This window comes from Rhinichthys klamathensis, unplaced genomic scaffold, assembly GCF_029890125.1.
Source record: "Rhinichthys klamathensis goyatoka isolate OS25496 unplaced genomic scaffold, OSU_Roscu_1.1 h1tg000365l_1, whole genome shotgun sequence".
NCBI classification, from domain to species: Eukaryota; Metazoa; Chordata; class Actinopteri; order Cypriniformes; family Leuciscidae; genus Rhinichthys; species Rhinichthys klamathensis.
Window position 1 is genome coordinate 319,396 of NW_026606874.1, and position 25,233 is coordinate 344,628.

At 36.6% G+C, this 25,233-nt stretch overlaps 2 protein-coding genes across 3 annotated transcripts; one reads left to right on the plus strand and one right to left on the minus strand.

Annotated features, from left to right (window-relative positions):
• Positions 1 to 4,149: 4,149 nt before the first annotated feature.
• cenpn (centromere protein N) lies at positions 4,150 to 14,236 on the minus strand. The gene is made up of 10 exons (XM_056233269.1): positions 13,961 to 14,236; positions 13,301 to 13,346; positions 13,139 to 13,198; positions 12,886 to 12,959; positions 12,585 to 12,758; positions 12,289 to 12,390; positions 11,340 to 11,394; positions 5,963 to 6,072; positions 5,434 to 5,557; positions 4,150 to 5,179 (listed from the first exon to the last, which is right to left on the minus strand). Exons 1-10 carry the CDS (start codon positions 14,129 to 14,131, stop codon positions 5,058 to 5,060), a joined length of 1,038 nt encoding a protein of 345 aa, XP_056089244.1. The 5' UTR covers positions 14,132 to 14,236; the 3' UTR covers positions 4,150 to 5,057.
• A 1,068-nt stretch (positions 14,237 to 15,304) lies between these two features.
• Positions 15,305 to 25,165, plus strand: cmc2 (C-x(9)-C motif containing 2). 2 transcript variants are annotated; one of them, XM_056233271.1, is made up of 4 exons: positions 15,305 to 15,616; positions 18,773 to 18,906; positions 19,471 to 19,542; positions 24,747 to 25,165. In XM_056233271.1, the coding sequence occupies exons 2-4, from the start codon at positions 18,826 to 18,828 to the stop codon at positions 24,828 to 24,830; spliced, it is 237 nt and encodes a 78-aa protein (XP_056089246.1). In that variant the 5' UTR covers positions 15,305 to 15,616; positions 18,773 to 18,825; the 3' UTR covers positions 24,831 to 25,165. The 2 variants fall into 2 exon arrangements, with proteins under 2 accessions (XP_056089246.1, XP_056089247.1); XM_056233272.1 differs by having other exon boundaries at positions 18,783 to 18,906.
• Positions 25,166 to 25,233: the final 68 nt, after the last annotated feature.

The window sequence follows — 25,233 nt, forward strand, 5'->3', positions numbered from 1 at the left end:
CACCCGGCAAAGGGGTTACGTTGCCAATCTGTTATGAACGACCGAATATAATGGATGTATAATCAATTATTCATACAGATCGGCAAGATAGATCAATTGTATTTATCAATAATCAAATCATAACAAATTATAATTCAATATTCATATACAAATCGTCTGGAATATATAGATTCTCAGGATACTCCTCAATGGAATTAATTATTATCGAATAATCTGTTTGTCCAGCAAACTGGTCATGGATCTTCATCAATTTCCACAGAGAAATTACCTTTAAGAGACTCGCAGGAAGAGACGATCTTTACGGCCGTAAAAGATAGCTTTCCTGTTTTGTCACAATACTATTTAAAGTATTATACCATTTCAAAGCTTGTAGCTGATCGAAACATTTAAGTGATTTGAAGTATGAGCACAGGCAGAATCAATCAATGAATATATGTATTTAATAAAGGTGATTACGTATACGGTTAATAAACGTTACAAGGAATAAATGTATTTACAAACACAATAAAACATCGAGGAAGGAGAATGCATATAGAAAGAGAGAGAGAGAGAGCTGGTGAGTTTGGCAAAATTCATCAGACACAGAACCGTTAAGAGAGACAACTAGTCAAATCGTACCCTAATTAGGGCAGGCAATCTTAGCAGTATTTAGATCTCGGTAGGAAAACGAATACTTGCTGATCTCTCGTGTACGTGTGTGTGTGTTCCGAACCCGGTCAGAGGTCCTTTCCGGCGCGCCCGTGTGGCGGGATGTTCAAATCGTCCGTTGAAGGTGTTGCCAAAGAAATGATTCAAACTAAGTTCATTTCACTCGCCGGTGAGAATGAACAAAGGAGAATACAAAAAGGAAAATAAAACTGAACTAGACAAACAAAGGAAAGATGGGTCATCGCATGAACACGAGGTCCCGATGGACCAAGGAGTCACATGATGAAGGAAGGGAGAGTCCAGAGTATGAGCGAGCGAGAGAGTCAAGCGCGCGTCACATGTTGGAGGAAGAGCAGTCCAGGGTACCAGCCAGAGAGGGAAGAGAGAGCCAGGAAGAGCGAGTCCAGTTCTCTTTAAAGGAACTGGAGTCCACACCTCTGAGGTGCGAACTGGCCAATGACATTCAACGAAACTCTTGGCGGCAAAATTCTCTTTGTCTTGTCAAAGCTAAATTATGGCCGCATTCACAGGTTTTACGATCAGTCAGAATTTGTTCAGAATCATTTAAAAGATGGTAAAACATAGTAAAATACATTTTATGGCTTGTTCAATTACATAAATGACCTTGTCAGCTCACTAGGATCCTGGACATAGGAAGAAAGACATTTAAGGAGAGTTATATTGCAAAGTTACATTAAAAGCATAATTAACTGCCCTTTTTAGTTTGTTTTAAACTAACACACACTCATAGATCCCTTCATAGGACCTGGGCAATCGACAAACATAACAACATATCAAATATACCTCAGTAAATGTCTTTAAATGAGGAGAGTAGTAACAGTTCATATGTGTGTGTGTGTTTGTATCTGCGTGCATTGAGCACCCAACAGGGGGAGGGTTCTCTGGAATTCCTTTGAAGCTTGGACTAGTGAGTGGGAGAATGCAGGGTTAGTCTCTGGTGAGTGTCCCAGGGTCGTAAAAGTGTTAGGAGCAGACTTGTTGGCACCAAAGTCCAGTAATTTTCATTAATCCTAAAAACTTTGGGTTTTAGGAAGAATGTGCTTTATTTGCGTTCAGGACAGAGTCAATGATTTACCCCAGATACCTTACACAAAGAAAACAAAACTAAACTAACGGACTGAAGAGAAGATCTTGAAGAGGAAGTTGAGGAGAGTTGAAGAGAGGAGTTGAAGAGAGGGATGAAGAGGATGGATGAAGAGAGGAAGAGAGGGATGAAGAGGATGGATGAAGAGAGGGAGGAACTGGCGTTCCATCCTTTTGAGGACAATGGAGTTCACACCTCCTTTGGGGTGAACGGCCAATAACCTTCGAGAGTTGTGAGCGGGAAGATGTTCCTTTGTCCTGTCAAAGCGGCTCATCTGCATAGTTTACGGCCTTGTTAAAAGATGCAATTTCTAACCAGAAAGCTGTTGCACATAGAATCATACATTTTACTTTAATTTCCTGTATGTGTCTAACTCCGTGAGGCCGAGAGTATCAAGACGGTACCAAATAAGGCATATACGAATAATAGGAATACCAAGATACATCTCAATGCATAATTACAAGCACTTATAAGTCATTTAATACTATGATAACATCACAGATACCCCACTATGGCGTGGGCATGCAGGCAAGCCTAAAAACATATTGAATATATCTTAGTAATGTCTTATAGGATGAAGTTAAAGGACCGTCCGTGTATGTGTGTGTCTGACTCTGTGACATGCAGTGTCTGTATCCTCCTAGGAGGGCCGATTAAGATCTCTTTGAAGCTTGGGACCCAGAGCTGGGGGAAGGTGTGGGATGTTCTGGTATTGCTCTGAGGAGGACCCATGAAAAGTGTCAAAAAGGCAATCTACTCCAGACTTTCTGGTGTTGAGCTGGTGAATTATTAGACACCGGTCAATGGTTAGAACGGTTCCCAGTGTTGGAATGCATGAAACACCCTGACGCGGCCCAGATACGCTACAGCAGGAATTGGAACACGCTGTCGTATACGCCGATCCAGAGCATCCCAAACACATTCATTCATGCTGACTGCAAGAATGTCCACCAGAGCTGTTGCCCGTGAATTGAATGTTCATTTCTCTACCATAAGCCGTCTCCAAAGGCGTTTCAGAGAATTTGGCAGAACATCCGCAGACCACATGTAACCACACCAGCCCAGGACCTCCACATCCAGCATCTTCACCTCCAAGATCGCCTGAGACCAGCCACCCGGACAGCTGCTGCAACAATCGGTTTGCATAAACAAAGAATTTATGCACAAACTGTCAGAAACCGTCTCAGGGAAGGTCATCTGCATGCTCGTCGTCCTCATTGGGGTCTCGACCTGACTGCAGTTCGTCGTCGTAACCGACTTGAGTGGGCAAATTCTCACATTCAATGGCGTCTGGCACTTTGGAGAGGTGTTCTCTTCACAGATGAATCCCGGTTTTCACTGTACAGGGCAGATGGCAGAAAGCGTGTATGGCAATGTGTGGGTGAGCGGTTTGCTGATGCAGCGTTTTGGAGATATGTCACATTATTCATACTTAAAGTAGAAAAAAACAATGGCCAGTTCTTTTAGGGGACGTCCCATACTATATGCATACCTCATGTGAATACTTTATACACATACAAAAACCTCATTTCTAATAAGTAGAAAAATCTAATGGTCAGTTTTTATAGGGGACGTCCCATACAGTATGCACACATCATATCAAACCATTTTACTGCAGCATTTTGGAGAAATGTCACATTTTACTACTTCAGAGGCCCATAACAACCTAATTTCTAATAAGTAAAAAGTAATAGTCAGTTTCAATAGGGGACGTCCCATATAGTATGCACAACTCATATCAAACCATTTTACTGCAGCTTTTTGGATATGTCATATTGTTCTACTTCAGAGGCCTATAAAGACCTAATTTTTAATAAGTAGAAAAAAACGAATGGTCAGTTTTTATAGGGGACGTCCCATACAGTATGATCAACTCATATAAAACCATTTTACTGCAGCATTTTGGAGATATGTACGTCACATTTTACTGCGTCAGAGGCCTGAAAGAACAATGTGTAAGAACAATACTGTTTTAAATTAAAAAATGCTTCTAGCATGTCATTTGCACATTCATAAGAGCGTTGCAAGCATTACATTACCATGTTGCAAAGATCATACGAGAAGTAAGGGAAGCAGAGGACCACCATGTCATGTGCAAGCTTGACAACTTGTTGACGTTTATGTCAAGCGTGAACTCATGAACGTGCTTATGAAAGTTGGCCAGAAAAAAAATGGTTTATAGTTACAGAAGTTTAAAATATTATTTTCATCACACACTGATTGTTTTGCTTCAGAAGACATGAATTCATCCACTAGTGGTATGACTTACCATCATGATTGCTTTTAGTGGTTTCTGAAGCGACAACCTTTGAGTTACAATATCCACTTGCATTATATGGACTGACAGAGATGGGCTAATTTTCTGGAAAAAAAAAGTAATTTCTGAATAAAGTCATATATGAGAATTTTTATTTTGGGATGGATTATCTCTTTAAGACCAAAATTGTGTTAACAGGTTTATAGCGTATTTTCAACACATTTTCTCTACTCTTACATGGAAGACAGTGACAAATATGATTTCAAAAACAAGTTACCGGTTTTATTTTAGCAATGATGACTGTATGGCATTGTAAAGGAAAGATGTTTTTTTGTAAGGATCTAAGACACAATGGGTAACTTCATTTTACAGTGACCTTGTTACATGTTACATGTTCTTGCTGTATTAATAATAAATTGTGCATAATTACATGCAACTAACCCTAAACCAACCCCTTTTTCTAACTAATTAATATTACTCAGAACTTAAATGTATAATTACACTGTAACAAGGATACCTTAATATAAAGCGTAACCCAAAATTGCAAGTGTTAATGAAATTTGAATTTCCATTTTCAACATTTATCATTGAATCCTTTCATACAATATTGACTGCCTGATTGCATGTGCATGAAAGAAGGTTAAAGTCTGATTTTGTACAAATTTCTACAACTTTTTTTTGTGCAATTGCACATTACACAGCTTGAAAAGGACTAAATTCAGATAGGTATATTAAAAATAACTGTTATTACAATTTTCTTTTTTTTTAAACTTTATTTAAAACAATGCTAAAATGACACTAAAAATAATACATGCTATATTTGCTATATATGGGTTATATATAGAGGTTAATTGTAAAAAAAAAAAAAAAAAAAATACAAAATGATTTCTCCCTGCTGGATCAGATTAGGGGACAATACTGATGACGCCAAGACTACACAAATGCCTTCTCTAACGTTCTCATCTTTGCAGGATGCAGGTGGCACAATATATTCTCATGTATGCACATCCTAGTTGAACTGATTTTCCTCAGCAACGTCAATTGTCATCAGGCTCTCTGTGATGATGCTTGGCTGGAAACACCAGGGCCTTTGTCTGTGATAACAAAATAATTCCTTCCCCTCTGAGTGATGGCAGACAACAGCGGAGTGACAGGACCTTCAGCCATGCCTGCCAAAATAAATATTAAATAAATACTTTATTGATTGCAGTGAAGGAGAAAACAAGTAACTAGGTTCTAAAGTTTGTGTATGACTGAGAAGCATGGGCAATGCCAGACAATGCTTGTAACTACACCTTGGTGATGGACAATTTTCAAGTAACAGCTCGAAACGACTATCAAATGAGTTTTATGTTTATATTCTCCCTGTCCTCAAGAGACTTGATTTTGACTTCAGTCAAAGGAAAGGGTTTTGATTCCTCACCTGAAGCAACACAGTGGCGCAAGGACTCTAACAGACTGCTGCTTGAGAACCTGACCACCCCTCTGAAGAACTCCTCTTTGTCACTGAGGGTGTAGTTGCCATTTCCTTTGTACCTTGTCTCAAGCTGAGAGAAAACAGAGGATTCATGTACTAAAGCACATTTATAAATGTCAAAAAGCTTGTTTAGGTGTACATGTGGTTAAAGGTGCAGTAAGCGATTTCTGAAAAACGCTGTTGAAAGTGGATCAGACCGAGCACCAAAGGCACCACTTGTAGCCAATCAGCAGTTAGGGGGGTATACACTCATTAGAGGGGAGGTGCCTGTATTGCATAGCGTGTTTGTGAATTTGGGGGGCGGAGCTATGAAGATAGGGGTGTGTGTTTTGGTGATTTCAAATATCAACACCCTTTCTCAAAGGAATCGCTTACTGCACCTTTAATTTAAATGAAATATATGTAATTATATGATACAAACAACTGATATTCAATCTAAAGGTGGTTATGTGAGATCAGAGGTTTACACACTCACTCTATACACAGCGGTTTCTAGCTTTGGTGTAGCGCCGTGTCCAAACGCCTCACAGGCCATCTGATGTCTTATCTCTTCATGGTCCTTGTGTTCCTTTCCAATACAGGGGTCTGTAAAAAGACCAGCAAAAAAAATAACAAAACGGCATATAGATTATTTATAATTAAGTTGAAGGATATATCATGCTTATTCACTAGGGATGTGACAGTGAGAAAATGTTCAGCTTTTAACTGAAGTAAATGATTTTTTATTACTATTAAAAAAATCAAAACGATGGTGGGGGGCTGTGCCGCGGTGGGCAAGTAAGTCTACTATTCACCCATTGTACATATTTTACAACAGCATAGCATAGAACTGTTATGAATTCAAATGAAAATGTTTGCAACTCAACATTAAGAACACTACTGAAGTCGTAGGTGGTGGAAAAAAATTTGGGATGGGAGAATAAAAAATAAAACTTTTGCGTTCCCCCAAAAAACGTTTGCGTTCCCTCGCAAAACGTTTGTGTTCCCACGGAAAGACTGTTGTGAGCTCGGACAGACACTTCCTGTTTAATGTCGCTCAGTGGTGCACGTCACGATATATCGGCCGCTGATATAAAATAAATTTTTTACACATCGGTATCGTTCCTATGTCAAAATAGGGCCGATGTGAACAGGCCGATAATCATTCCTGTGTATTTGACGTGTGTGTAGATGTAAGTGTGGTGGCGGGGATGTTTGTTGTTTTTGCATGAGCGCATACATTACGAGCACAAGTCCTGTCAGTTTAAACATCAAGCGCAAAAAGACTGGAACTTGCGCGCTGTTTTCTGTCAGCCTTAAGGCTCGTACACACCGTGACGAATATCGGCGCGCGTTATTCGGCAGCGTTTTTCAACGCGTTTTTTGTGTTCACACCCAAGCGATTTTCGCTGACGATGAGCCGAGTGAACATGCAAATTCATTCCCTGACATTAGATGGCGCCCATTTGCTCTGCAATACCACTCCATAACATTCTCTTTTATCAAGATTTTTGTAGTCGCTGTCGCGTTTGTCATATAGTTCTTTATGTTCCGACACCAACAAGACCAGCAGCTCTACATTCATCTTGCCTTGCATCTTCCTCGTCTTATTTCTTCCCGGCAGTGTAGACGCTACTTGGCGTATATCTTCTTCGCCGTTACGTATGTGTGCTCGGCAAGACCGTTTTGTGTTTGAGCGCCCCCAAGTTGTGTTTTACTGTAACTTCAGAAGCTCCAGACACGTGAGCAAAAGCGCCAATCTCATTGGTCGGATAGTTTTTGACGCGGCGCGTCAAACTAAAAAAACGAACCCGAGGCGTTTTTAAAAAAATGACGCTTTTACACGTGGCGTTTTTCGTGTCGGTGTGCACACTCACATTGGCGCCCTTTGTTTAGTCACGAGGCGTTAAACGTCGGCGAATATCGCGCGCGAAATTCGTCCCGGTTTGAACAGGCCTTTAGGCATATTTTTGTCCCGCCAAAGCCTTATTTGACCGGTGAGTGATGTAGATGACTGACTGCTGCGCTTGTTTAACTGAGAGAACGAGCAGAGAGAGTGAAAGCCCTGGTCACGCGCCCGCACACTCTCACCGTCTTCAAACTTTTTTGCTCTCTCCCTCCCTCGCGCATATTAATGAATTGAGTTGACTGAATATCTTTTAGAATACACGATGGTAAAAGGTCGGAAGACCGAAGTTTTTTTTTTTTCTGAACTACCACTGGTTGTGAATTGTGTTAAAATAAAGGCAACGTTATTTTAGCACAATTCACAACTCTGAAAAGCTTTTCACACATTCAGATGACAAACCACACTTTCAATGAACAAAAAAAAAATCTATTTAGTGATGAAATGTTTTCTGCGTTGAGACAAATCTTGTGCGATGTCCTAAATTGCCTGGATAATCACACAACGTGTGCCGTGGTCCGTTAATGACACCTCCGATTCGCGAACTAATGACTCCTTTGAACCGATTCACTTTAATGAATGGTTAAAACAACTGATCTGTCCAACACTGAACTCAAGAGACATAAATCAGAAACACTTTGCAATAAGGTTCCATTTATTAAAGTCTAGTTAACTACATTAGTTAACATTCTATTAATATTAGTTTCTATGCAGATTTACTCAATGACAAAACCACCCCAGTCATTCTAGAATGATTCATTCTTTCCAAATAGAGCTATTCAAGTCATCTGGTGAAATTGTTTTTATATTGCAATATGTATCGATATCGACATCGGTAAATATCGGTATCGGCCATAACAGCAATATTAATATCGGTTATCAGTATCGCCCACAATTTTCACATCGGTACATCACTAGTCGCTGGCAGTGTTTCAGACTGCTCTGTATTCTAGGGCTGCAACTAACGATTATTTCGATAATCGATTAATCGGACGATTATTTTTTCGATTAATCGGATAAAAATTCAATTCGATTTTTTGTTTATTATAACTAAATAAAACCCTAAATCAGGGTTGTGGCGAGCAGGACGAGGCCGAGGGACGTGAGAGATGCGAGACCGGTGCGTCTCACAGGTGTCGTTCATTATCACTCACGCCACCGGCCTCGCGCCGTTCTCTCACGTCCCTCGGCCTCGTCCTGCTTGCCACAAGGGTATTTATGTGTAAAAGTGTACTTTAAAAAGTGCAAAAGCCACACATTGAGTTTTACTATTATCAATATTTGCTTTGTTTTTAATAATAATTGCTGATGGCAAGTTGACATCCATGATTAATGTAAAATTAATTAAAAATTATATCCAACATATGTTTTAACACAATTTTTGTTAAAACAAATTTACACAGACATGTTGTTCAGATGTGAAGATATAAACCAAAAACATCTCAAATATATAATTCATTTATTTTTTATTTAAAATTAATTGAATTTTAAGGATAATTGATAAAATATAGAAAGACTGAAAACAAACAGGCTTGATTAAAAGGACAGGAAAAATGATGCATTAGTGCACAAGCATTCGCTGAAAACCACTGAGTACAGTGACTAAAAAACAATCTTTTACTGCTGCTGTTATTAACTGCCTTTATATTTAGTGCTTCACTTTGTAAACACCGTTTTAATTTAAAGGGTTAGTTCACCCAAAAATGAAAATTAAGTAATTAATTACTCACCCCAATGCTGTACCAACCCCATAAGACCTTCGTTCATCTTCGGAACACAAATGAAGATATTTTTGATTAAATCTGAGAGGTGGATCACTGCTACATAGGCTGCCCAAGGGAATGAAACTTGACGGCCCAGAAAGTCATTAAAGAAAATGTTTAAATATTCCATGTGCCTACAGTGGCTCAACTATAAGTTTATCAAGCGACGAGACTACTTTTTGTGCGAAAAAACCCCCATAAATAACGACTTTATTCGACTATTCCATTACTTCCTTGTGGGCCTGAGACGAGAGTTCAAGAGATTTCCACGACGCATGCGCGAGAACTGAACAAGAAGTAGTAGAAGAAGAACGTCCTCTTCTCAGTTCTCGCGCATGCGTTCTGGAAATCTCTTCAACTCTCGTCTCAGGCCCACAAGGAAGTAATGGAATAGTCGAATAAAGTCGTTATTTATGTTTTTTTTTCGCACAAAAAGTAGTCTCGTCGCTTGATAAACTTATAGTTGAGCCACTGTAGGCACATGGAATATTTAAACATTTTCTTTAATGACTTTCTGGGCCGTCAAGTTTCATTCCCTTAGGCAGCCTATGTAGCAGTGATCCACCTCTCAGATTTAATAAAAAATATCTTCATTTGTGTTCCGAAGATGAACGAAGGTCTTACTGGTGTGTAAAATTAAAGTTAATGACTACTTTTGTAGTCAAGTTTTTTGGGCTATATTGCACTTTGCAGACGGTCGCTTCGGACTTGTCTCTAAGCCGCCTACTCATAGAGATCAATTTATATTATAAAGCTCGTTTTTAGGAAAATTGGGTTGCAGCTCATTGTCTGCATTACTATGATTGTAAATATGTGTCATTTGTGTTTTAACAACGTTTAGCTCACGAGTTATTGATCCGGGAAGTTCGAATCTGTGAATATATTGTCAACTTTACTGAACTCCTTGAAGCACTCTGACTGCATTTCTTTTGAGTCCAAGTTCAAACACTACGAAACGCTCCATTGTTAACATACACTCATGTCTGAAACACTGCCAGCGACATTAAACAGGAAGTGTCTGTCCGAGCTCACAACAGTTTTTGTGTGGGAACGCAAATATCTTTGTGAGGGAACTCAAAAGTTTTGCAGGGGAACGCAAAGTTTCTCGGGGGAATGCAAAAGTTTTGCGAGGGAAAGCAAAAGATTTTAAAAATATTAATAATCCTCCCATCCCAAATTGTTTCCACCACCACGTCCCTTTAGAGGCTCCGTACAAAACAGAGACTGAATTCATTCAGATTTAGCTACGGATTGATTGTATAGTCTCGCTGTTGTACATCTCACTAATGTAATTTTACATCTAATTTACATCGTCACACGCATCACACACATGACCAGCGTCAGCCAATAGTGAGCCTACGTGTGATGTACAACACAGAAGCGCTGCGCTGTTACACTACGTGAACTAACTCGAGGCCAACAGAGAAGGAAATTCATAGTTGAATAAAGTCGCTATTTTTTTATTTTTTTTTTGCGCACAAAAAGTATTCTCATCGCTTGATAAACATAAGATTGAGCCACTGTAGTCTTTTGGACTATTTTAACGATGTCTTTAAAAACTTTTCTGGGCTGGCAAGTTTCAATTCCTTAGAAGCCTATGGAGGAGTGATCCAGCTCTCACATTTAATCAAAAATATCTTAATTTGTGTTCCGAAGATGAACGAAAGTCTTACGGGGTTGGAACAACATGAGAGTGAGTAATTACTGACAGAATTTTCATTTTGGGGTGAACTATCCCTTTAATATGGATCATCAAGAAAATTAAAAAATGTAAGATTTAGATCTTTGACTAGATTATTACATTCTGGTTATAAACTAGTGTGCTTTTGGTGTATGCCTTGGTTCAATATCCTGTTAAGGTGAATCCTAAAGATCTCATTGCAAATTGCTGCATGTTTTCCCTAGCATTTTTGTTGATATCTCAATTCGTTGTTGCCTCGTCTCCAAAAAGCTCTACTGACCTGTAGGGAAGATGCCCATTTCTGGTCAGATAAAGCAAGGATGTCCCTATACACATTACTTTTTAATTTAGCAAAATATTTGGAATTCACAATTAAATGTTTTTTAAAAAGCACTGTCATTTATTTAACCTTGGCAAAACATAACATAAGTAACAAAACTGTATACATTGCCAGAGATTGTACATATGTATTGTTCTGATTTTTGTGCATGTAAAAGAAATAAACATAAAAACATGTACATACGTGATGGGAGAGTTTTTCTTTCTTGTAGGAGCCTTGAATGAGCATTTGGAAAAACCTATAAGTGTAAAAACAACAACAAAAATCAGTACTTATCAAATAAGTTTAGTCTTTATGTAAAAAAATATCACTCTTCAATCTGTAAGAAATGTCAATCTTACTTTGAAAAATCAAAAACAATATGATTCAAAATGTTTCATTTCAATTTGAGAACAAAATCCAATAGTGACATAATTGTTGTGTCCACCAGACAATGATATTGAGTGAGAGGGTCTCTTGATCCGAATGTAAATAGCATAGGAGGCACATGGTTATGCCAGGTGTGAATGCTGTCAGAGCTGCCCACTTATGATCGGAAACTATCACCCTCCATATGCATGCATGTGGTTAGAGCAGCACGATTCTGGATAATTTGAGAATCACCATTTTTTTGTTTCAAATAGAGATCATGATACTTAAACAAAATAACAATTTACTAGAGGTTCTGAAAATTTTTTTATTGCTGAAGTCTATTTAAAAATGAATGAATTTGAATGATTTTTATTTTATTTTTTAAATCAGTGAATGAATGATTGAATGACTCATTAAGACTTCACTTGTTTCATTGCTGGATGAACCTTTTTGAACTAATCTCTTGAATGATTTAATGACAAATAAATATTTTAAAAAGTCACTTGGTACCACCTAGTGATGTAACGATGTAATTCATACAAATCTATTTTGAAGCGCCAAGTTACTTTCAAAAGGTGATTTGCTCTTTTTTGATCACTACCGTAGATATCAGTGTTTATATCCGAACTATGAACTTTTATCCCAGTATTTATTTGATAATCACATGAGTTTTGAGCAGAGAATGCTCAGATTATATCGGATAATGCCTGATAAATCTAATCAATCTTTCAGAAAGACTGATATGCTGAATTTGCCCACAAGCTGCCAGTCGATAGGTTACCTGCTGATAACGTCTCAGAAGCAAGTCCCTCATTGCAGTGAGACTCTTGGTGCTCAGGAGGCCATCCTTTATAGAGCCATGTTTTGTGGCTATTACTAATGCCTAGGAAAATAAATAAACACAATTGAGATTTGACTTTTTTTTGGGTGGGAAAATTATAATTATCAAATCTTTCAAGTATCAAGTTGCATCGGCATCTGGTTATACACTATAAATTAAAATAAGTTATCCTAAAACAGTATCTCACACCAAATAAGACAGTAAAGGAAGCAAAATGGAGATAGATCAAAAGTCACCTGACATAGAAGGATCTTGTGTTTGGCCATGAGGTTGGATATAAACACATAGGAAGTGTGTAGGTGGTGCACAACATAAGTTGGCTTAAGGTGGTTGGGTTTGCTGAAGTTGTCTCCCCAGGCAATCCGAATCCATATAGCCTCATCCTCATGTTTCTTCATCTTAATGGAAATCTTGAAAAGTAAAATCAAAAGATTTTAGTCAATACGACTACTGAGTGTTATGTCATTTTGAATTGTTAAACTGAAAAAGTTGAGTTGGATTTGAAAGCTTAAATGCCAAGTGAAGTTGTGTAATTACATGTCGAATGACCCCATGCAAATGTGCTTTAAACTGCTCTTTAAACTGTGTCAGCTCTACACAAACTGCATCATCTGTAGAGAAAAGTAAGAGGAACTATTTCAGACAATGATTTATATATCTAAAGTAGTCAAAACAACCATATACTTAACATGTACCAAACTGGGCTCATTGTGCATTCCTTCAAAATCAAATCAATTTAACTACTTGGTCGGAAAGCGGCTAATGAAATGCATACATAAACCCCCCTTACCTTGTGCCTCAGTAAGCTGACATGCGTGCCAGATGCCTTGATCAGGATTTTCTATACGATCTAATGAGGGAATTCAAATTCAGATATGGGGCCTGGGATTATTTACATTTAAATTTTAATACACGTTTAAAGAAAACAAATAAAATAGGGCATTCCACTCACAGATCATTTCCAAATTAGTGACGTGCTTCAGGCTAAGTCTGCTCTCCTACGAGAGAGAGAGAGAGAGAGAGAGAGAGAGAGAGAGAGAGAGAGAGAGAGAGAGAGAGAGAGAGAGAGAGAGAGAGAGAGATTTACACAATCATTTATTTACGCTGATGTAAATCTACCTCTACGTTCTGTCCCAACAAGCCATATTTAATTAGAAACATAGTCCAAAGTGTTGTTGCATATCGCCCCCCCCCTCTTTCATTTTTTAATTCATGACAAGTTTCAAAATACCGTTATGCAAATTCTATAGTCTGCTGGATGACTATTTACCACTTACTAAATCCTTAACGTTACTATGCTGGATATTGAAAAAAACACACCTTTCTGGCCTTTATGATAAAACATTTGACCTAACTCAAACGCAGTAACTTAACGTAAGACAGATTTTATGAAAGGTGTAAATTACAGCTTTCATCAAATCTGTCTAAACGTTACTGCGTTTGGGTTAACTGTTGTTAGGTCAAATGGGTTACTTTGACATTTTAATCTTGAATCGTTGTTTTCTTCAAGTATGGAAAAATAAAGACGGTAACGGTAGTATCCCATTTAATGATTTTGAAATAAAATGTTTTAAATAATAAATTATTATTTAATGTTAATGATGTATCTCACCTCACAGAAGCTAATGACATGTTCCACTATCATCCATTTGGGTCTCGTGTAATCCAGAGCGCGCAGCTGATCTGCTGATAAACAATTCCATCTCTTCAGAAGGTTTTCTATATTTCTGTTTGGTATTCTCCGGATTATCCGATATAAAACAGATCTGGCTTGTGCGTCCATTGTGTGGACAAAAGTTTTTTTTTCCGTTAAAAGTTAATATAACTTATCATCATATATTTTGCGTTTTTAGACGTTCAAAACAAACCGCCAGAAATCAAACTGATATCTGAACCGGAAGTTCCGGTCAACAGCGGGCGGGTAGTGACATACAAGCATAGACAGTAAAGGCATAAAAGTCATGTGCAACAAAACTACGGAGTGCGTTCAAGTCATGTCTTAATGATCGTATTTACGAGTAATTGCGAATATTGACGAGACAGTTTAATTTGTGCGCATTTAGTGTTATGTTCAGAAAGAACAACGCTGAAGCTTGTCAGAAAACACTTTTTGTTTAACCAGATGATAGTGGAACATGTCATTAGCTTCTGTGAGGTGAGATACATCATTAACATTAAATAATAATTTATTATTTAAAACATTTTATTTCAAAATCATTAAATGGGATACTACCATTACCGTCTTTATTGTGCAACTAAACTAACGTTACATGTCCCGTCATTCTCTGCGGCACTACTAAAATATGAATGCATTTTGAACAGATAAAGCATAAGTTACATTATTTGGCTCATCGTTATGTTGCATTAACTGTTTTTGTTGGTAGGTTAAAATTTTAAATAAATATAAAATTGTCCACAGGTTATCGTTCTGATCAAACTGCCTAACAATTCATAGATTTGTTATTGAAGCAGTCTAAACGTTCAGATTTGTATTATTGACATTAGAAAGCATTTAAATATGTTAGTAATATTATTTTTATTGTAGCATTATCATTATTGTATCATTATATTGTATAGTTATATTATACAATAATTATATTTCTTAAAAACAATATATATATATATATATATATATATATATATATATATATATATATATATATATATATATAAATAAAAAACATTAACATTCATATATATATATATATATATATATATATATATATATATATATATATATATATATATATATGAATGTTAATGTTTTTTTATTTAAGACAAACATAGGTATGTTTGTATTAAGCTCATTACAACTTGGCAGCAGAGGTCGTGAGATTTTGGATTTTGCGCGTCCGCAAGGAAATAAAAGTCTTTTAGTTACTATTTATTTTGATTGGTCGGCAGGGATGAGAACGAAGTGCTTGATTGGTTTCCATGGCTGTAAGTCAAAATACTTTTTCCGGAGTAGGGAACGCAATGCAATGCATAACATAGGGCACCACATATATAACATAATGATTAGTTGAAAAGTGAGGGTTTTAAGGGTGTTTATTGCATTATCAAGTAAATATCTGACATCTCCGTGAGACCGCTGAGCAAAAAAATACATATCTGATTCTTTGTTATTTGAGTGTCGATCAATGTCACTGTAAACACTTGAACTGTGCTGCCCTTCACGATCTACAAACAACTGAATCGAAGTCATCATTGATTTGCAGAGCTATCAATTCAGCTTCTGTTGTCAGATGAACCGTCTGTAAGGCTATTGGTGAGTTTATATTATTTAATAATATTGTGTACACTGTTAGACAGTCAATTACTACAACGTGTAGGCTAGCTAACTGACTGTCTGCTTCTACCCATGTAGCGTTAACTAGTTGGCTCTTTTTTTTTTTAAATAACGGGGAACAATACAGAAAAACACATATGTAAAGATAACACCGTAAAGCACCAGGTATAAAAGTATAAAGTGAAACAACATTAAACAAAATAATTTAAAATGATGACTGTGTAAACTTTAATTAGCCTAACGTTACACTTCCCTTACGTTATTAGTTATCCCGATAAGAAAATGTATAAGACAACAATGTATACATGTATTATTATATGTACTGTATATTATAATATTATATTCTTATATGTATAAGTATAGGACAATGTCCACACCTTTTCCAGTCAAAAAGTTATCCCAATACAATAATGTACGACATATGTAATTGTTACAAGAGACCTAGAGGATTCAGGTGTTCAGATCCTTTTTCACGTTTTTTTTTGTTGCAGCCTTGTGCTACAGTGCTTTAAATTATTTATTTTCACATCAATCTATACACCATGCACCATCCGGATTTGTGAATTTAAAAATATTTTAAATAGCTTAAAGGCTATATAACATAGCAACACAATGTGAAAAAAGGAAGAGGTCTGAATACTTTCTGAATCAACTGTAACGCCAATGTTATTAAGGATGAGATAAAAATTGACTGGGATTTCAAACAGATCTAAAGGAACAGGTGAAGGTTTTGGTGTTTTAATAGTGTCCTGTAGAAGTATTACAAGCTCCCCTAAGAATAACATCTATAACAGTGGAGAATTCTTTGGGAGTTACAAGGAAACTGAAGTAGTGAAAAAAAAACCCAAACCAACTGGTAATAATAATGAAAAATAATAATAATTATTTTTATATAAAATGTTTTTGTTGTTCCAATGTACAGATGAGGAGAAAGTTGTTTAAAAATGTAACTTTATGAAAATTAGATATTTTATAAAAGATTTTAGCAGTATATAGTTACAAAACAATAGAACGGGCATCTGTGGCCATCTTGTGGTCATAATGATGAATAGCACGTCACAAACTGTTGTGTCCCATTACAGCCTCTTGCAGGGTTTTCCTGCATTGAAAATATTATGAATATGAAAATGAATGCATTTTGTCCCACCAAAGCTTTATTTGATAATTTAATGTGATTTCTGAGATGACTGCTGTGCTTATGGGAAATTAAAACTGAATTTAAGGAAATTAAAACTGATTAAAAATCCCTTATTTCTATGATCTAACTTCACATTCTTTGCCTTTGTATCAAATGCCCTTCCAATGAAGAAACATTCCAGTGATCTTAGTTTCAAAATTAGTAATAAAACATAATCGCTTATGGCAACAGGTGCTTAACCCTATATGGGACTAATTATGAAATCACACAGCTAGAAAAAATAAATGACTTTATATTTTACATATATTTAAGGCCAAAATTACTTTAGGGCTTCCGTTTGAAATGTGTTGTTGTTCAGAGCTTCTGTCGAACATGGCAGAAAGTGTAAAGTTTTAGTAACCAATGGTCCTGTGTATGCCACTTTTATCTTTTATTTTTATAATAAATGTAAAAAGAGTGTATAAAATAAACAAAAAGACTATTAAGTGGATTAATACTAATACATTGTTTCTCTTCTGTTGCAGGTAAGTGTCCCAGATTTCAGAGGATTTTAGAATGAGTGATGGGATGGGATGGGGAGGCTTTAGTATCCTTAATGTCATGTCAAATTGCTTTTCTGTTTTGATTTTATTTTATTTTATAATCAACCTATATACTATTTTTAGTGTATCAGCATTCGCAGATAACTGAGCCAGTTTGACTGATTTACAGAAGTTTGTCAGTTTTAGCCTTGTTAATGGATAATGCACAATACACATTTTCTGTTTTCAAATATGTTTGAGTGAATTTGGATTAATGGGATAACTCACCCAAAAAGACAAATTCTGTCAACTACTTGCATTCATGTTCTAAAACCCACATGATTTCCATTCAACTACAGAACACAAATGAGGATATATTTAATTTTCTCTGATCATTTTTGTCCGTCCATTGAAAGTCCATGCAACCAAAACGTTTACACATCAAAATGTACAAAGACATTGTAAAAGTTATCCGTATAAATTTAACTGATTAATCCAAGTCTTCTGAATTCATTTTGGGGGGAACTATTCTTTACATTTTGTTTGTATAGGCTAGTACTGTGAAAAAGTCTTAAAGGGAAAGTTCATCCAAAAATTAAAATGAGCCCATGATTTACTCACGAAGTGAAAGCGATGCGCTCGTGCAAGAAAAATATCCATATTTAAAACTTTATCGACTAAAATAACTAGCTTCCGGCAGGCGGCCTACTCAAGTCGACTTACGCCAAAAGAGTAACACTTGACGATGTATGACGTAGGAGTAGCGTAAGCTTTGACGCCTCTCGTGGTTCAAACAAACAGGGATGGGCAACAAACTCAAGCTCCTCCGACATTTCTCTTTAAAAATTGTCGTGATTCGTGACTGCTGTTTTGTTTTGCTCTATCCTCTGCGCTTCCGCATTCGTCATTACGTTGTGCGTCAGGTCAAGTGTTATTACTCTTGCTGTAAATCGATGCGTACGGCCGTCTGCCGGAAGCTAGTTATTTTAGTCGATAAAGTTTCAAATATGGATATTTTTCTTACACGAACGCATCGCTTCACTTCAGAAGGTCTTTATTAACCCACCAAAGCCATGTGGAGCACTTTTATCATGGATGGATGTGCTTTGATGGACTTCAAAAAATATAAAGCCATTCACTGCCATTATAGAGCTTGGAAGAGCCAGGACATTTTATATATAACTCCAATTGTATTCGTCTGAAAGAAGAATGTCATATACACCTAGGATGACTTGAGGGTGAGTAAATCATGGGCTAATTTTTGGGTGAACTATCCCTTGACCATTAGTCCCCACACCATCATAGAATCTGGGATTACATGAATGGACAGCATAAATCCATAGAAGGACTATGAAGAACTATGAGAACTTCTCCAAAATGCTTGAAATGCTTTAAATGCAGTACTGTGAAACGTTTTAGGCATTTACTCTTTATTTTTTCCTGTTCTTCACGGTGGCCTTGCTTTAACCATGATAGTCACCCACAGGGCAAGTGGTGTCACAGTTTAAGACATACAGCCTTAACTCAGGATGCATCCGGACCTGTCACCCCATCTGCATACTGACGAGTGCAATCAGTTTATAACACTTCTCAAACAGTGCCACAAAGAGGTTTGGAAATCTACTCATGCAAACATGCCTTTTCCTCAAATGTACAATCCACAGATGATTCAGTGATTAACTGTCATTTGAATAATAATTTTGTGAATGCAGACAACCAAAAAAAAAAGAAAAGAAATCTGTCATCATTTACCTTTAACCTCTTATCATTCCAAACCTGTATGATTTTCTTCTGTGGACTGAAAAAGGAGGACATCTGAAGAATTTCAACACCATAATAACTCCTTTTGTGTTCTTTGGAAGAAAGTCATACAGGTAAGATATGAGGGTAAGTAAACAATAGCATACCGGTAATATTGTTTTTTGTTGTTGTTGAGTAAACTACTTTTTTAAACCTGTATTATACTTTAAAAACACTTTTGCAAGTACACTTTAAACATTTAACATGTCTGTATGCATTTGTGGATTGTACCATTTATTCTGGGTATATCTCATGTTTTCTGTCTTCAGATAATCTGTTATAAAACCTGTGTACTAATTTAAAAAAAAGTCCAAAACATCTTTTTTTATTTGAAAACAGGCATGCAAGTAATTAATAAATTTCTCTGCCTTCAGCATAACGTCCTCAGGTTCTTTGGCACATGTAATGATATGGACCGTGCAATGCGTGATTGTCTCAAGAAAGAGGTGAGGACAGCATTGTGTTCATTATGAGTTCCTGTTGCTTTATTGTTTGAGCATAGATCATTGGTTTGAGAACACATACTGAAAACCTTCTATACACTAAAAATCACTTTAGATAAAATACCTCATTTACACCAGGTAATACACTGCATTACTAATTGCTAACAAAAATTAATTAATGAATGCGTTTCTATGTTTAGATGAGTGAATGTGTGTTAATCCTACCTCTTATGAAATTGTTTAGTCTGTATTGTTTACTGTATATTTTAGGTGATTTAAAAAGAGTTGAGTGAAAACTGAAAATTGTCTTCAATTATCATCATGCCGTCCTAAACTGGTTTTCTTTCTTCTGCAAAACACAAAAGAATATATTTGAAGAAAGAAACAGCTGTTTTTGTCAATAAGGTCAACAAGACACAAAAATGTCAAGCTCCAAAAAGGACATAAAGGCTTTGAAAAGACATCAAAATATAATCTTCTGATATGATCAGTTTGTGTGATGACCAGATCGCTATTTATGCCTTTATTCACATTCAAACTAACCAAAATCATTGATCAGTGCACGCATACAGACTAGATAAAATACGGTGACACAAACCTCTTGACACTACAGTCAAAGCAACCAAGATATTGCTTGGAGGTCTCCATCAAATGGCGGCTTCAAGCAATTCTTTGTTTTAAATGATTCAGTAAATCGTAATGTCAAGTGCCAAATTTTATGCAGAATGCACAAATGTACTGCAAATAGGAACAACACTGCAATAAATGTTGAAAATCGATTTTAATTAGCACTGTAATAGTTTTTTTTAGATGATTTTGTGGGGGCCCCAAAGGGTGGTTTTGCTTAGGGCCCCAAAATAAAAGCTTGTTTGGTAACACTTTACTTGAAGGGGTATGCATAAGACTGACATGACACCTTCATAATCATGACATGACACATGTCATGAATATGAAGGAGGGTTTATGCATGTTTATGACAACTGTCATTAAGTGTCATTCGCTCAATTATGACATTTTGAATGCAAATATGACATTGTTTGAGATGTCTTTGCTATGACAACTTGACATAAACCAATACATCATAACCTGTCAGTGTCTTGGTCATGACAACTTGACTTTACCAAGACAACATAAATTGTCATAAATATGTCATAAAAATGACCTTTCAGATTAATTATCAAACTTAAGAAACCACTTAGCTTTATGGGTTAACATTACATTAAACTGTCATGTGGTTGGATTTGACATTGGCTGTCATGAGGCTATTATAACTGTGTCGTGAATATTTTTCTTGACCTCAACTACAGTGGTAAATTGAATTTGTCATTAAAATGTTATAATGTCCTCATGACAGCCAATGTCAAAACCAACTACCGGACAATTTAATGTAATGTTAACCCATAAAGCTAAGTGGCTTATTAAGTTTGATAATTAATCTGCTATGTCATGTTTATGACATATTTATGACAGGTTGTGTTGTCTTAGTAATGTCAAGTTGTCTTGACAAAGAAACTGACAGGTTATGATGTATTGGTTTATGTCAAGGTGTCATTACCAAGACATCTCAAACAATGTCATATTTGCATTAAAAATGTCATAATTGAGCGAATGACGCTCAATAACAGTTGTCATAAACATGCATGAAACCTCCTTTATATTTATGACATGTCATGTCATGATTATGAAGGTGTCATGTCAGTCTTATGCACACCCCTTCAAGTAAAGTGTTACCGTTCGGGTATACATAATATATGTGTGTACTGTGTAGACTGTGTATAATTACTTTGTATATATAATTACACACATATGCATGTATATTTAAGAAATATTTCCATGTATACTGTATATATATTTGTATATGATTTATATTATATATACATATTTTATATATAAATAACACTTTTTTTTCTTAAATATGTATGCATGTTTGTGTATTCATATATACAAAATAATTATACAAAGTCTACACACATATTATGTAAAAACAAACTTTTATTTTGGATGCGATTAATCCCGATTAATCGTTTCACAGCCCTACAATATATTTATTTGTTTAAAAGCAGAGGCTTTTTTTTTTTATATGGACTTTACATTATAAACCCATACATAAATGGGTTTACATATTCACAAAATATTTGATGGGCCATGAATGTCTTGTGAAAATGATCAAAAATGCTGGTTCCGGCTTAGTCTGGGTTTCCCCATGCTGCCTTCCCGCAGCACGATTTTATTCACGCTGAAAGGCAGTATGGATACCATGGTCCAGATTTTCGCCTCATTTAGGGAACCAATCACAGAACGGGGAGGGAGCAGCAAGACGATGACGACCTCTATGCGAGACACCGAAGCAGTTTGTTTATACTTATGGATCCAACATGGCAGCAGACGCGAAGTTACCTTTCGATGCAGCCTGGTCGTTTCACACATAGGTTTCACACCGCAAGCGTGAGCGGCACTTGAGCAGCGCGTCAGCGTAACTACATCGTCACTGCAGCTGCACGAGAGTATTCACACTGGAAGCGTTTGTACAGTGTCACAGCAGCGGCTCCAAAGCTACATAATAAGCGAGCAATTCTTTACAAAGACAACTATACATTTGTTTTTAGAAGCTGGTCATTTTATAACATTGATAGTCTTGAAAGTTTGTAATGTTGTGGTGTACAACATTCGCATATAAGTTAAATGTTAAACAACAAAACAACTCAGAAAATGTCTCCAAACTAGTTTCACTCATACTTTCGATATGTTTACAAGACTGTAACTCCGCGGATAAAAAACAAAACACACAAATAAACCACACACTCGGGTTTGATTTGGGTTGTGCTAGCTGTAGCTGTGTTACATAAACTAAAAGAACGCTTATATATAATATTTTCTGGCTAGTTTACTTTAGTTTTTTATATATATATATATAATAGGCCTACACAACTTTCACCCAAACTGAATAATTAAAAACAAGTTTTTACCGGGTAGCCTAAATCTTCTATAAATATTTTAGAGTCTTTATTTTCTTTTATTTGCCTACTCAAGTTCTTGTTAAAACTCACTAGACATGCTTATTCTGTGCGTTTTGGGCACTTTTTGTGTGAAATCATATTTATTTTTGTCCATCAAAAGTGTGCTTTCACTTTAATTGAGCGTGGAGAAGTGCAGCAAAAACAGATTGGACGCCGAAACCCCCGCTTTACTGCTGCTCACGCGACGCTCCTGCTCAACGCTCACGCGCTCCTCCTGCTCCCGGTGTGAATGCACTCATTGATTAACATACGCACCGCTCACGGATGTGGTGTGAAACGGCCGTTAGATACACACCATCGTGTACACATAAATCTCTGACCCATCGGCCATCGTCTGCTTCATTGTCTAATTTCTGTCGCTCTGCATACGTCATCTGGTATAATTGAAACGATTGGCTATGAGCTACTGATGCGTTCAAGTCCTCCTGGGAAGTTTGTACGTACCAGGTGGGAAGTCGTGTTTACGACGGCATGCGCGTTCAAGTCACTTTCGTCGGAGTAAGATAGCGGAGTTCTTTCTCTTAATTAAAGGAGAACTCCGGCGCAAAATGAACCTTTGTTCTAATAAAACATTGGCACCTAGTCAACCGTTCTCTGAGATTTGTTTTCATGATAATCGAATGTAAAGAGTTTTATCTCTAAAAACTGTATAACGCTAGTAATGGGGGCATTTAACAAGTAAAAAGAAATCGCTAGTTAATACCACTAAAAAGGCTCAAAATAGCCCCACACGAACACAGTAACATATTTGAGGGTCCCTACATGCAAAACGAAGCATTGAGAACTTTGTAAGTGTACAGACCGTTTAATAAGAAAATAAAGATAAAGACAGTCCAATTCGTGTATACAGACAGGAGCCATCTTTGGAAAACGGTCTCGACTAATCAAACCACGAACGACGTGCTAAGTGAGCTGAACTGTATGAAGTTCAGTGAACTTCTGAACTGTATGAATGGCGTTTGTGGTTTGATTAGTTGAGACTGTTTTCCAAAGATGGCTCCTGTCTGTATACACGAAGTGGACTGTCTTTATCTTTATCTTCTTATTAAACGGTCTGTACACTTACAAAGTTCTCAATGCTTCGTTTTGCATGTAGGGACCCTCATTATGTTACTGTGTTCGTGTGGGGCTATTTTGAGCCTTGTTAGTGGTATTAACTAGCGATTTCTTTTTACTTATTATATGCCCCCATTACTAGCGTTTTACGCTAAACAGTTTTTAGAGATAAAACTCTTTACATTCGATTATCATGAAAACAAATCTCAGAGAACGGTTGACTAGGTACCAATGTTTTATTAGACCAAAGGTTCATTTTGCGCCGGAGTTCTCCTTTAATTACACAAAAATAGAGTAAGGTTCTTAAACTCTTGTTCTAGAAAATGAAGAACAAAGAAATGTGCATCAGATGTACTTTGTTTTTTAATGTTTTTAATTAATTTATGAAGCCACTGCCAACTTTATCGTTACATGTTGCATTGTTATATTATAATGCCATCATATTCTGTGCAAGCAATTAGCTTAACTGCGCTGTAAATAGAAAACCTTGACAATATCACTGCATAATATTTAAGTATTGTGGTGTTCCGCCATGTTTCTCAGTGACACGCCCACAACTCGGAAAGATCGGGGCTTAGAGAAAATCCCGAGCTCCCCACTGGTATTTACGACATTGTGGTGGCGTTCAAGTGCGTTCAACTCATAAATACGATCTATACGAGATGACTTGAACGCACCATACGTACAGGCGCATTTGATAGACATTCTTAGCACCCAATAAACGGCGCCGGGCATTCGTAAACCACGTCTCAAATACGAGAAAATGTACATGTGGTTCCCAGACCCAAGTCTCAACGAGAATTGGGTCTGGCGTTAGCCAGGCTAGTTCCGGCTAGCAACTTTAATAAAAGTAAAAAGAAATGCTGGAAGGGAAAGAGTTGATATTAGGTGTGAACAATTCAATAGGTATGCTTATCCATTCAGATCAGATTATCCATGATGGGAATGAATAAACATATGTTAATTTCCAACTGTAAATTAAACTATTTTCAGTGTACAAATAGAAATCATTTTACCTGAGGACTTAAAATCAATAGATTTGTGGAATTGTTCAAGTGAAGCTTGAAAAATGAATGCTCAGACTTATCTAGTTGTCTTGGGCTAAATAATTTGTCTTTCTATTTGTCCACACAGTATCACACAAAGAGGGAACGCAGCAAGGCCCATGCTGAAGAAATGAGACGCCGTTTAAATGAACAACCAAAAGAGCTTCCCTAATATCAAGATGGATTCCTTGGAGTACAGTCCTATGACCGACTGGAAATAGCTTCTGGTATTCTTAGTGTGCCTAGACGCTTTAAATCCGGAAGACTTTTCTCTGAGGATATGTAGATTAAATAAAATAAATGTATTTATTATACACCTTGCAGTTAATGAGGCAACAGAGCGATTTAATGGTTTAATTACAGGTGGCTAGTTTGATTTGTGAATTTACAGCTCCTACTTAAAATTTGAGCTGTATGTTCCAAAAATGTGGCCTACTTATCTGGAAAGTGGGTCTGAAATTATGTCAAAATTGTGATTTAAATTCCAATTAAAAAGTTACATTTTTTTTAAACAATTAACATTGTCACTTGCGCATTTATTGGCAACTTGTCTACATTAAAGCTGCAGTCTGTAG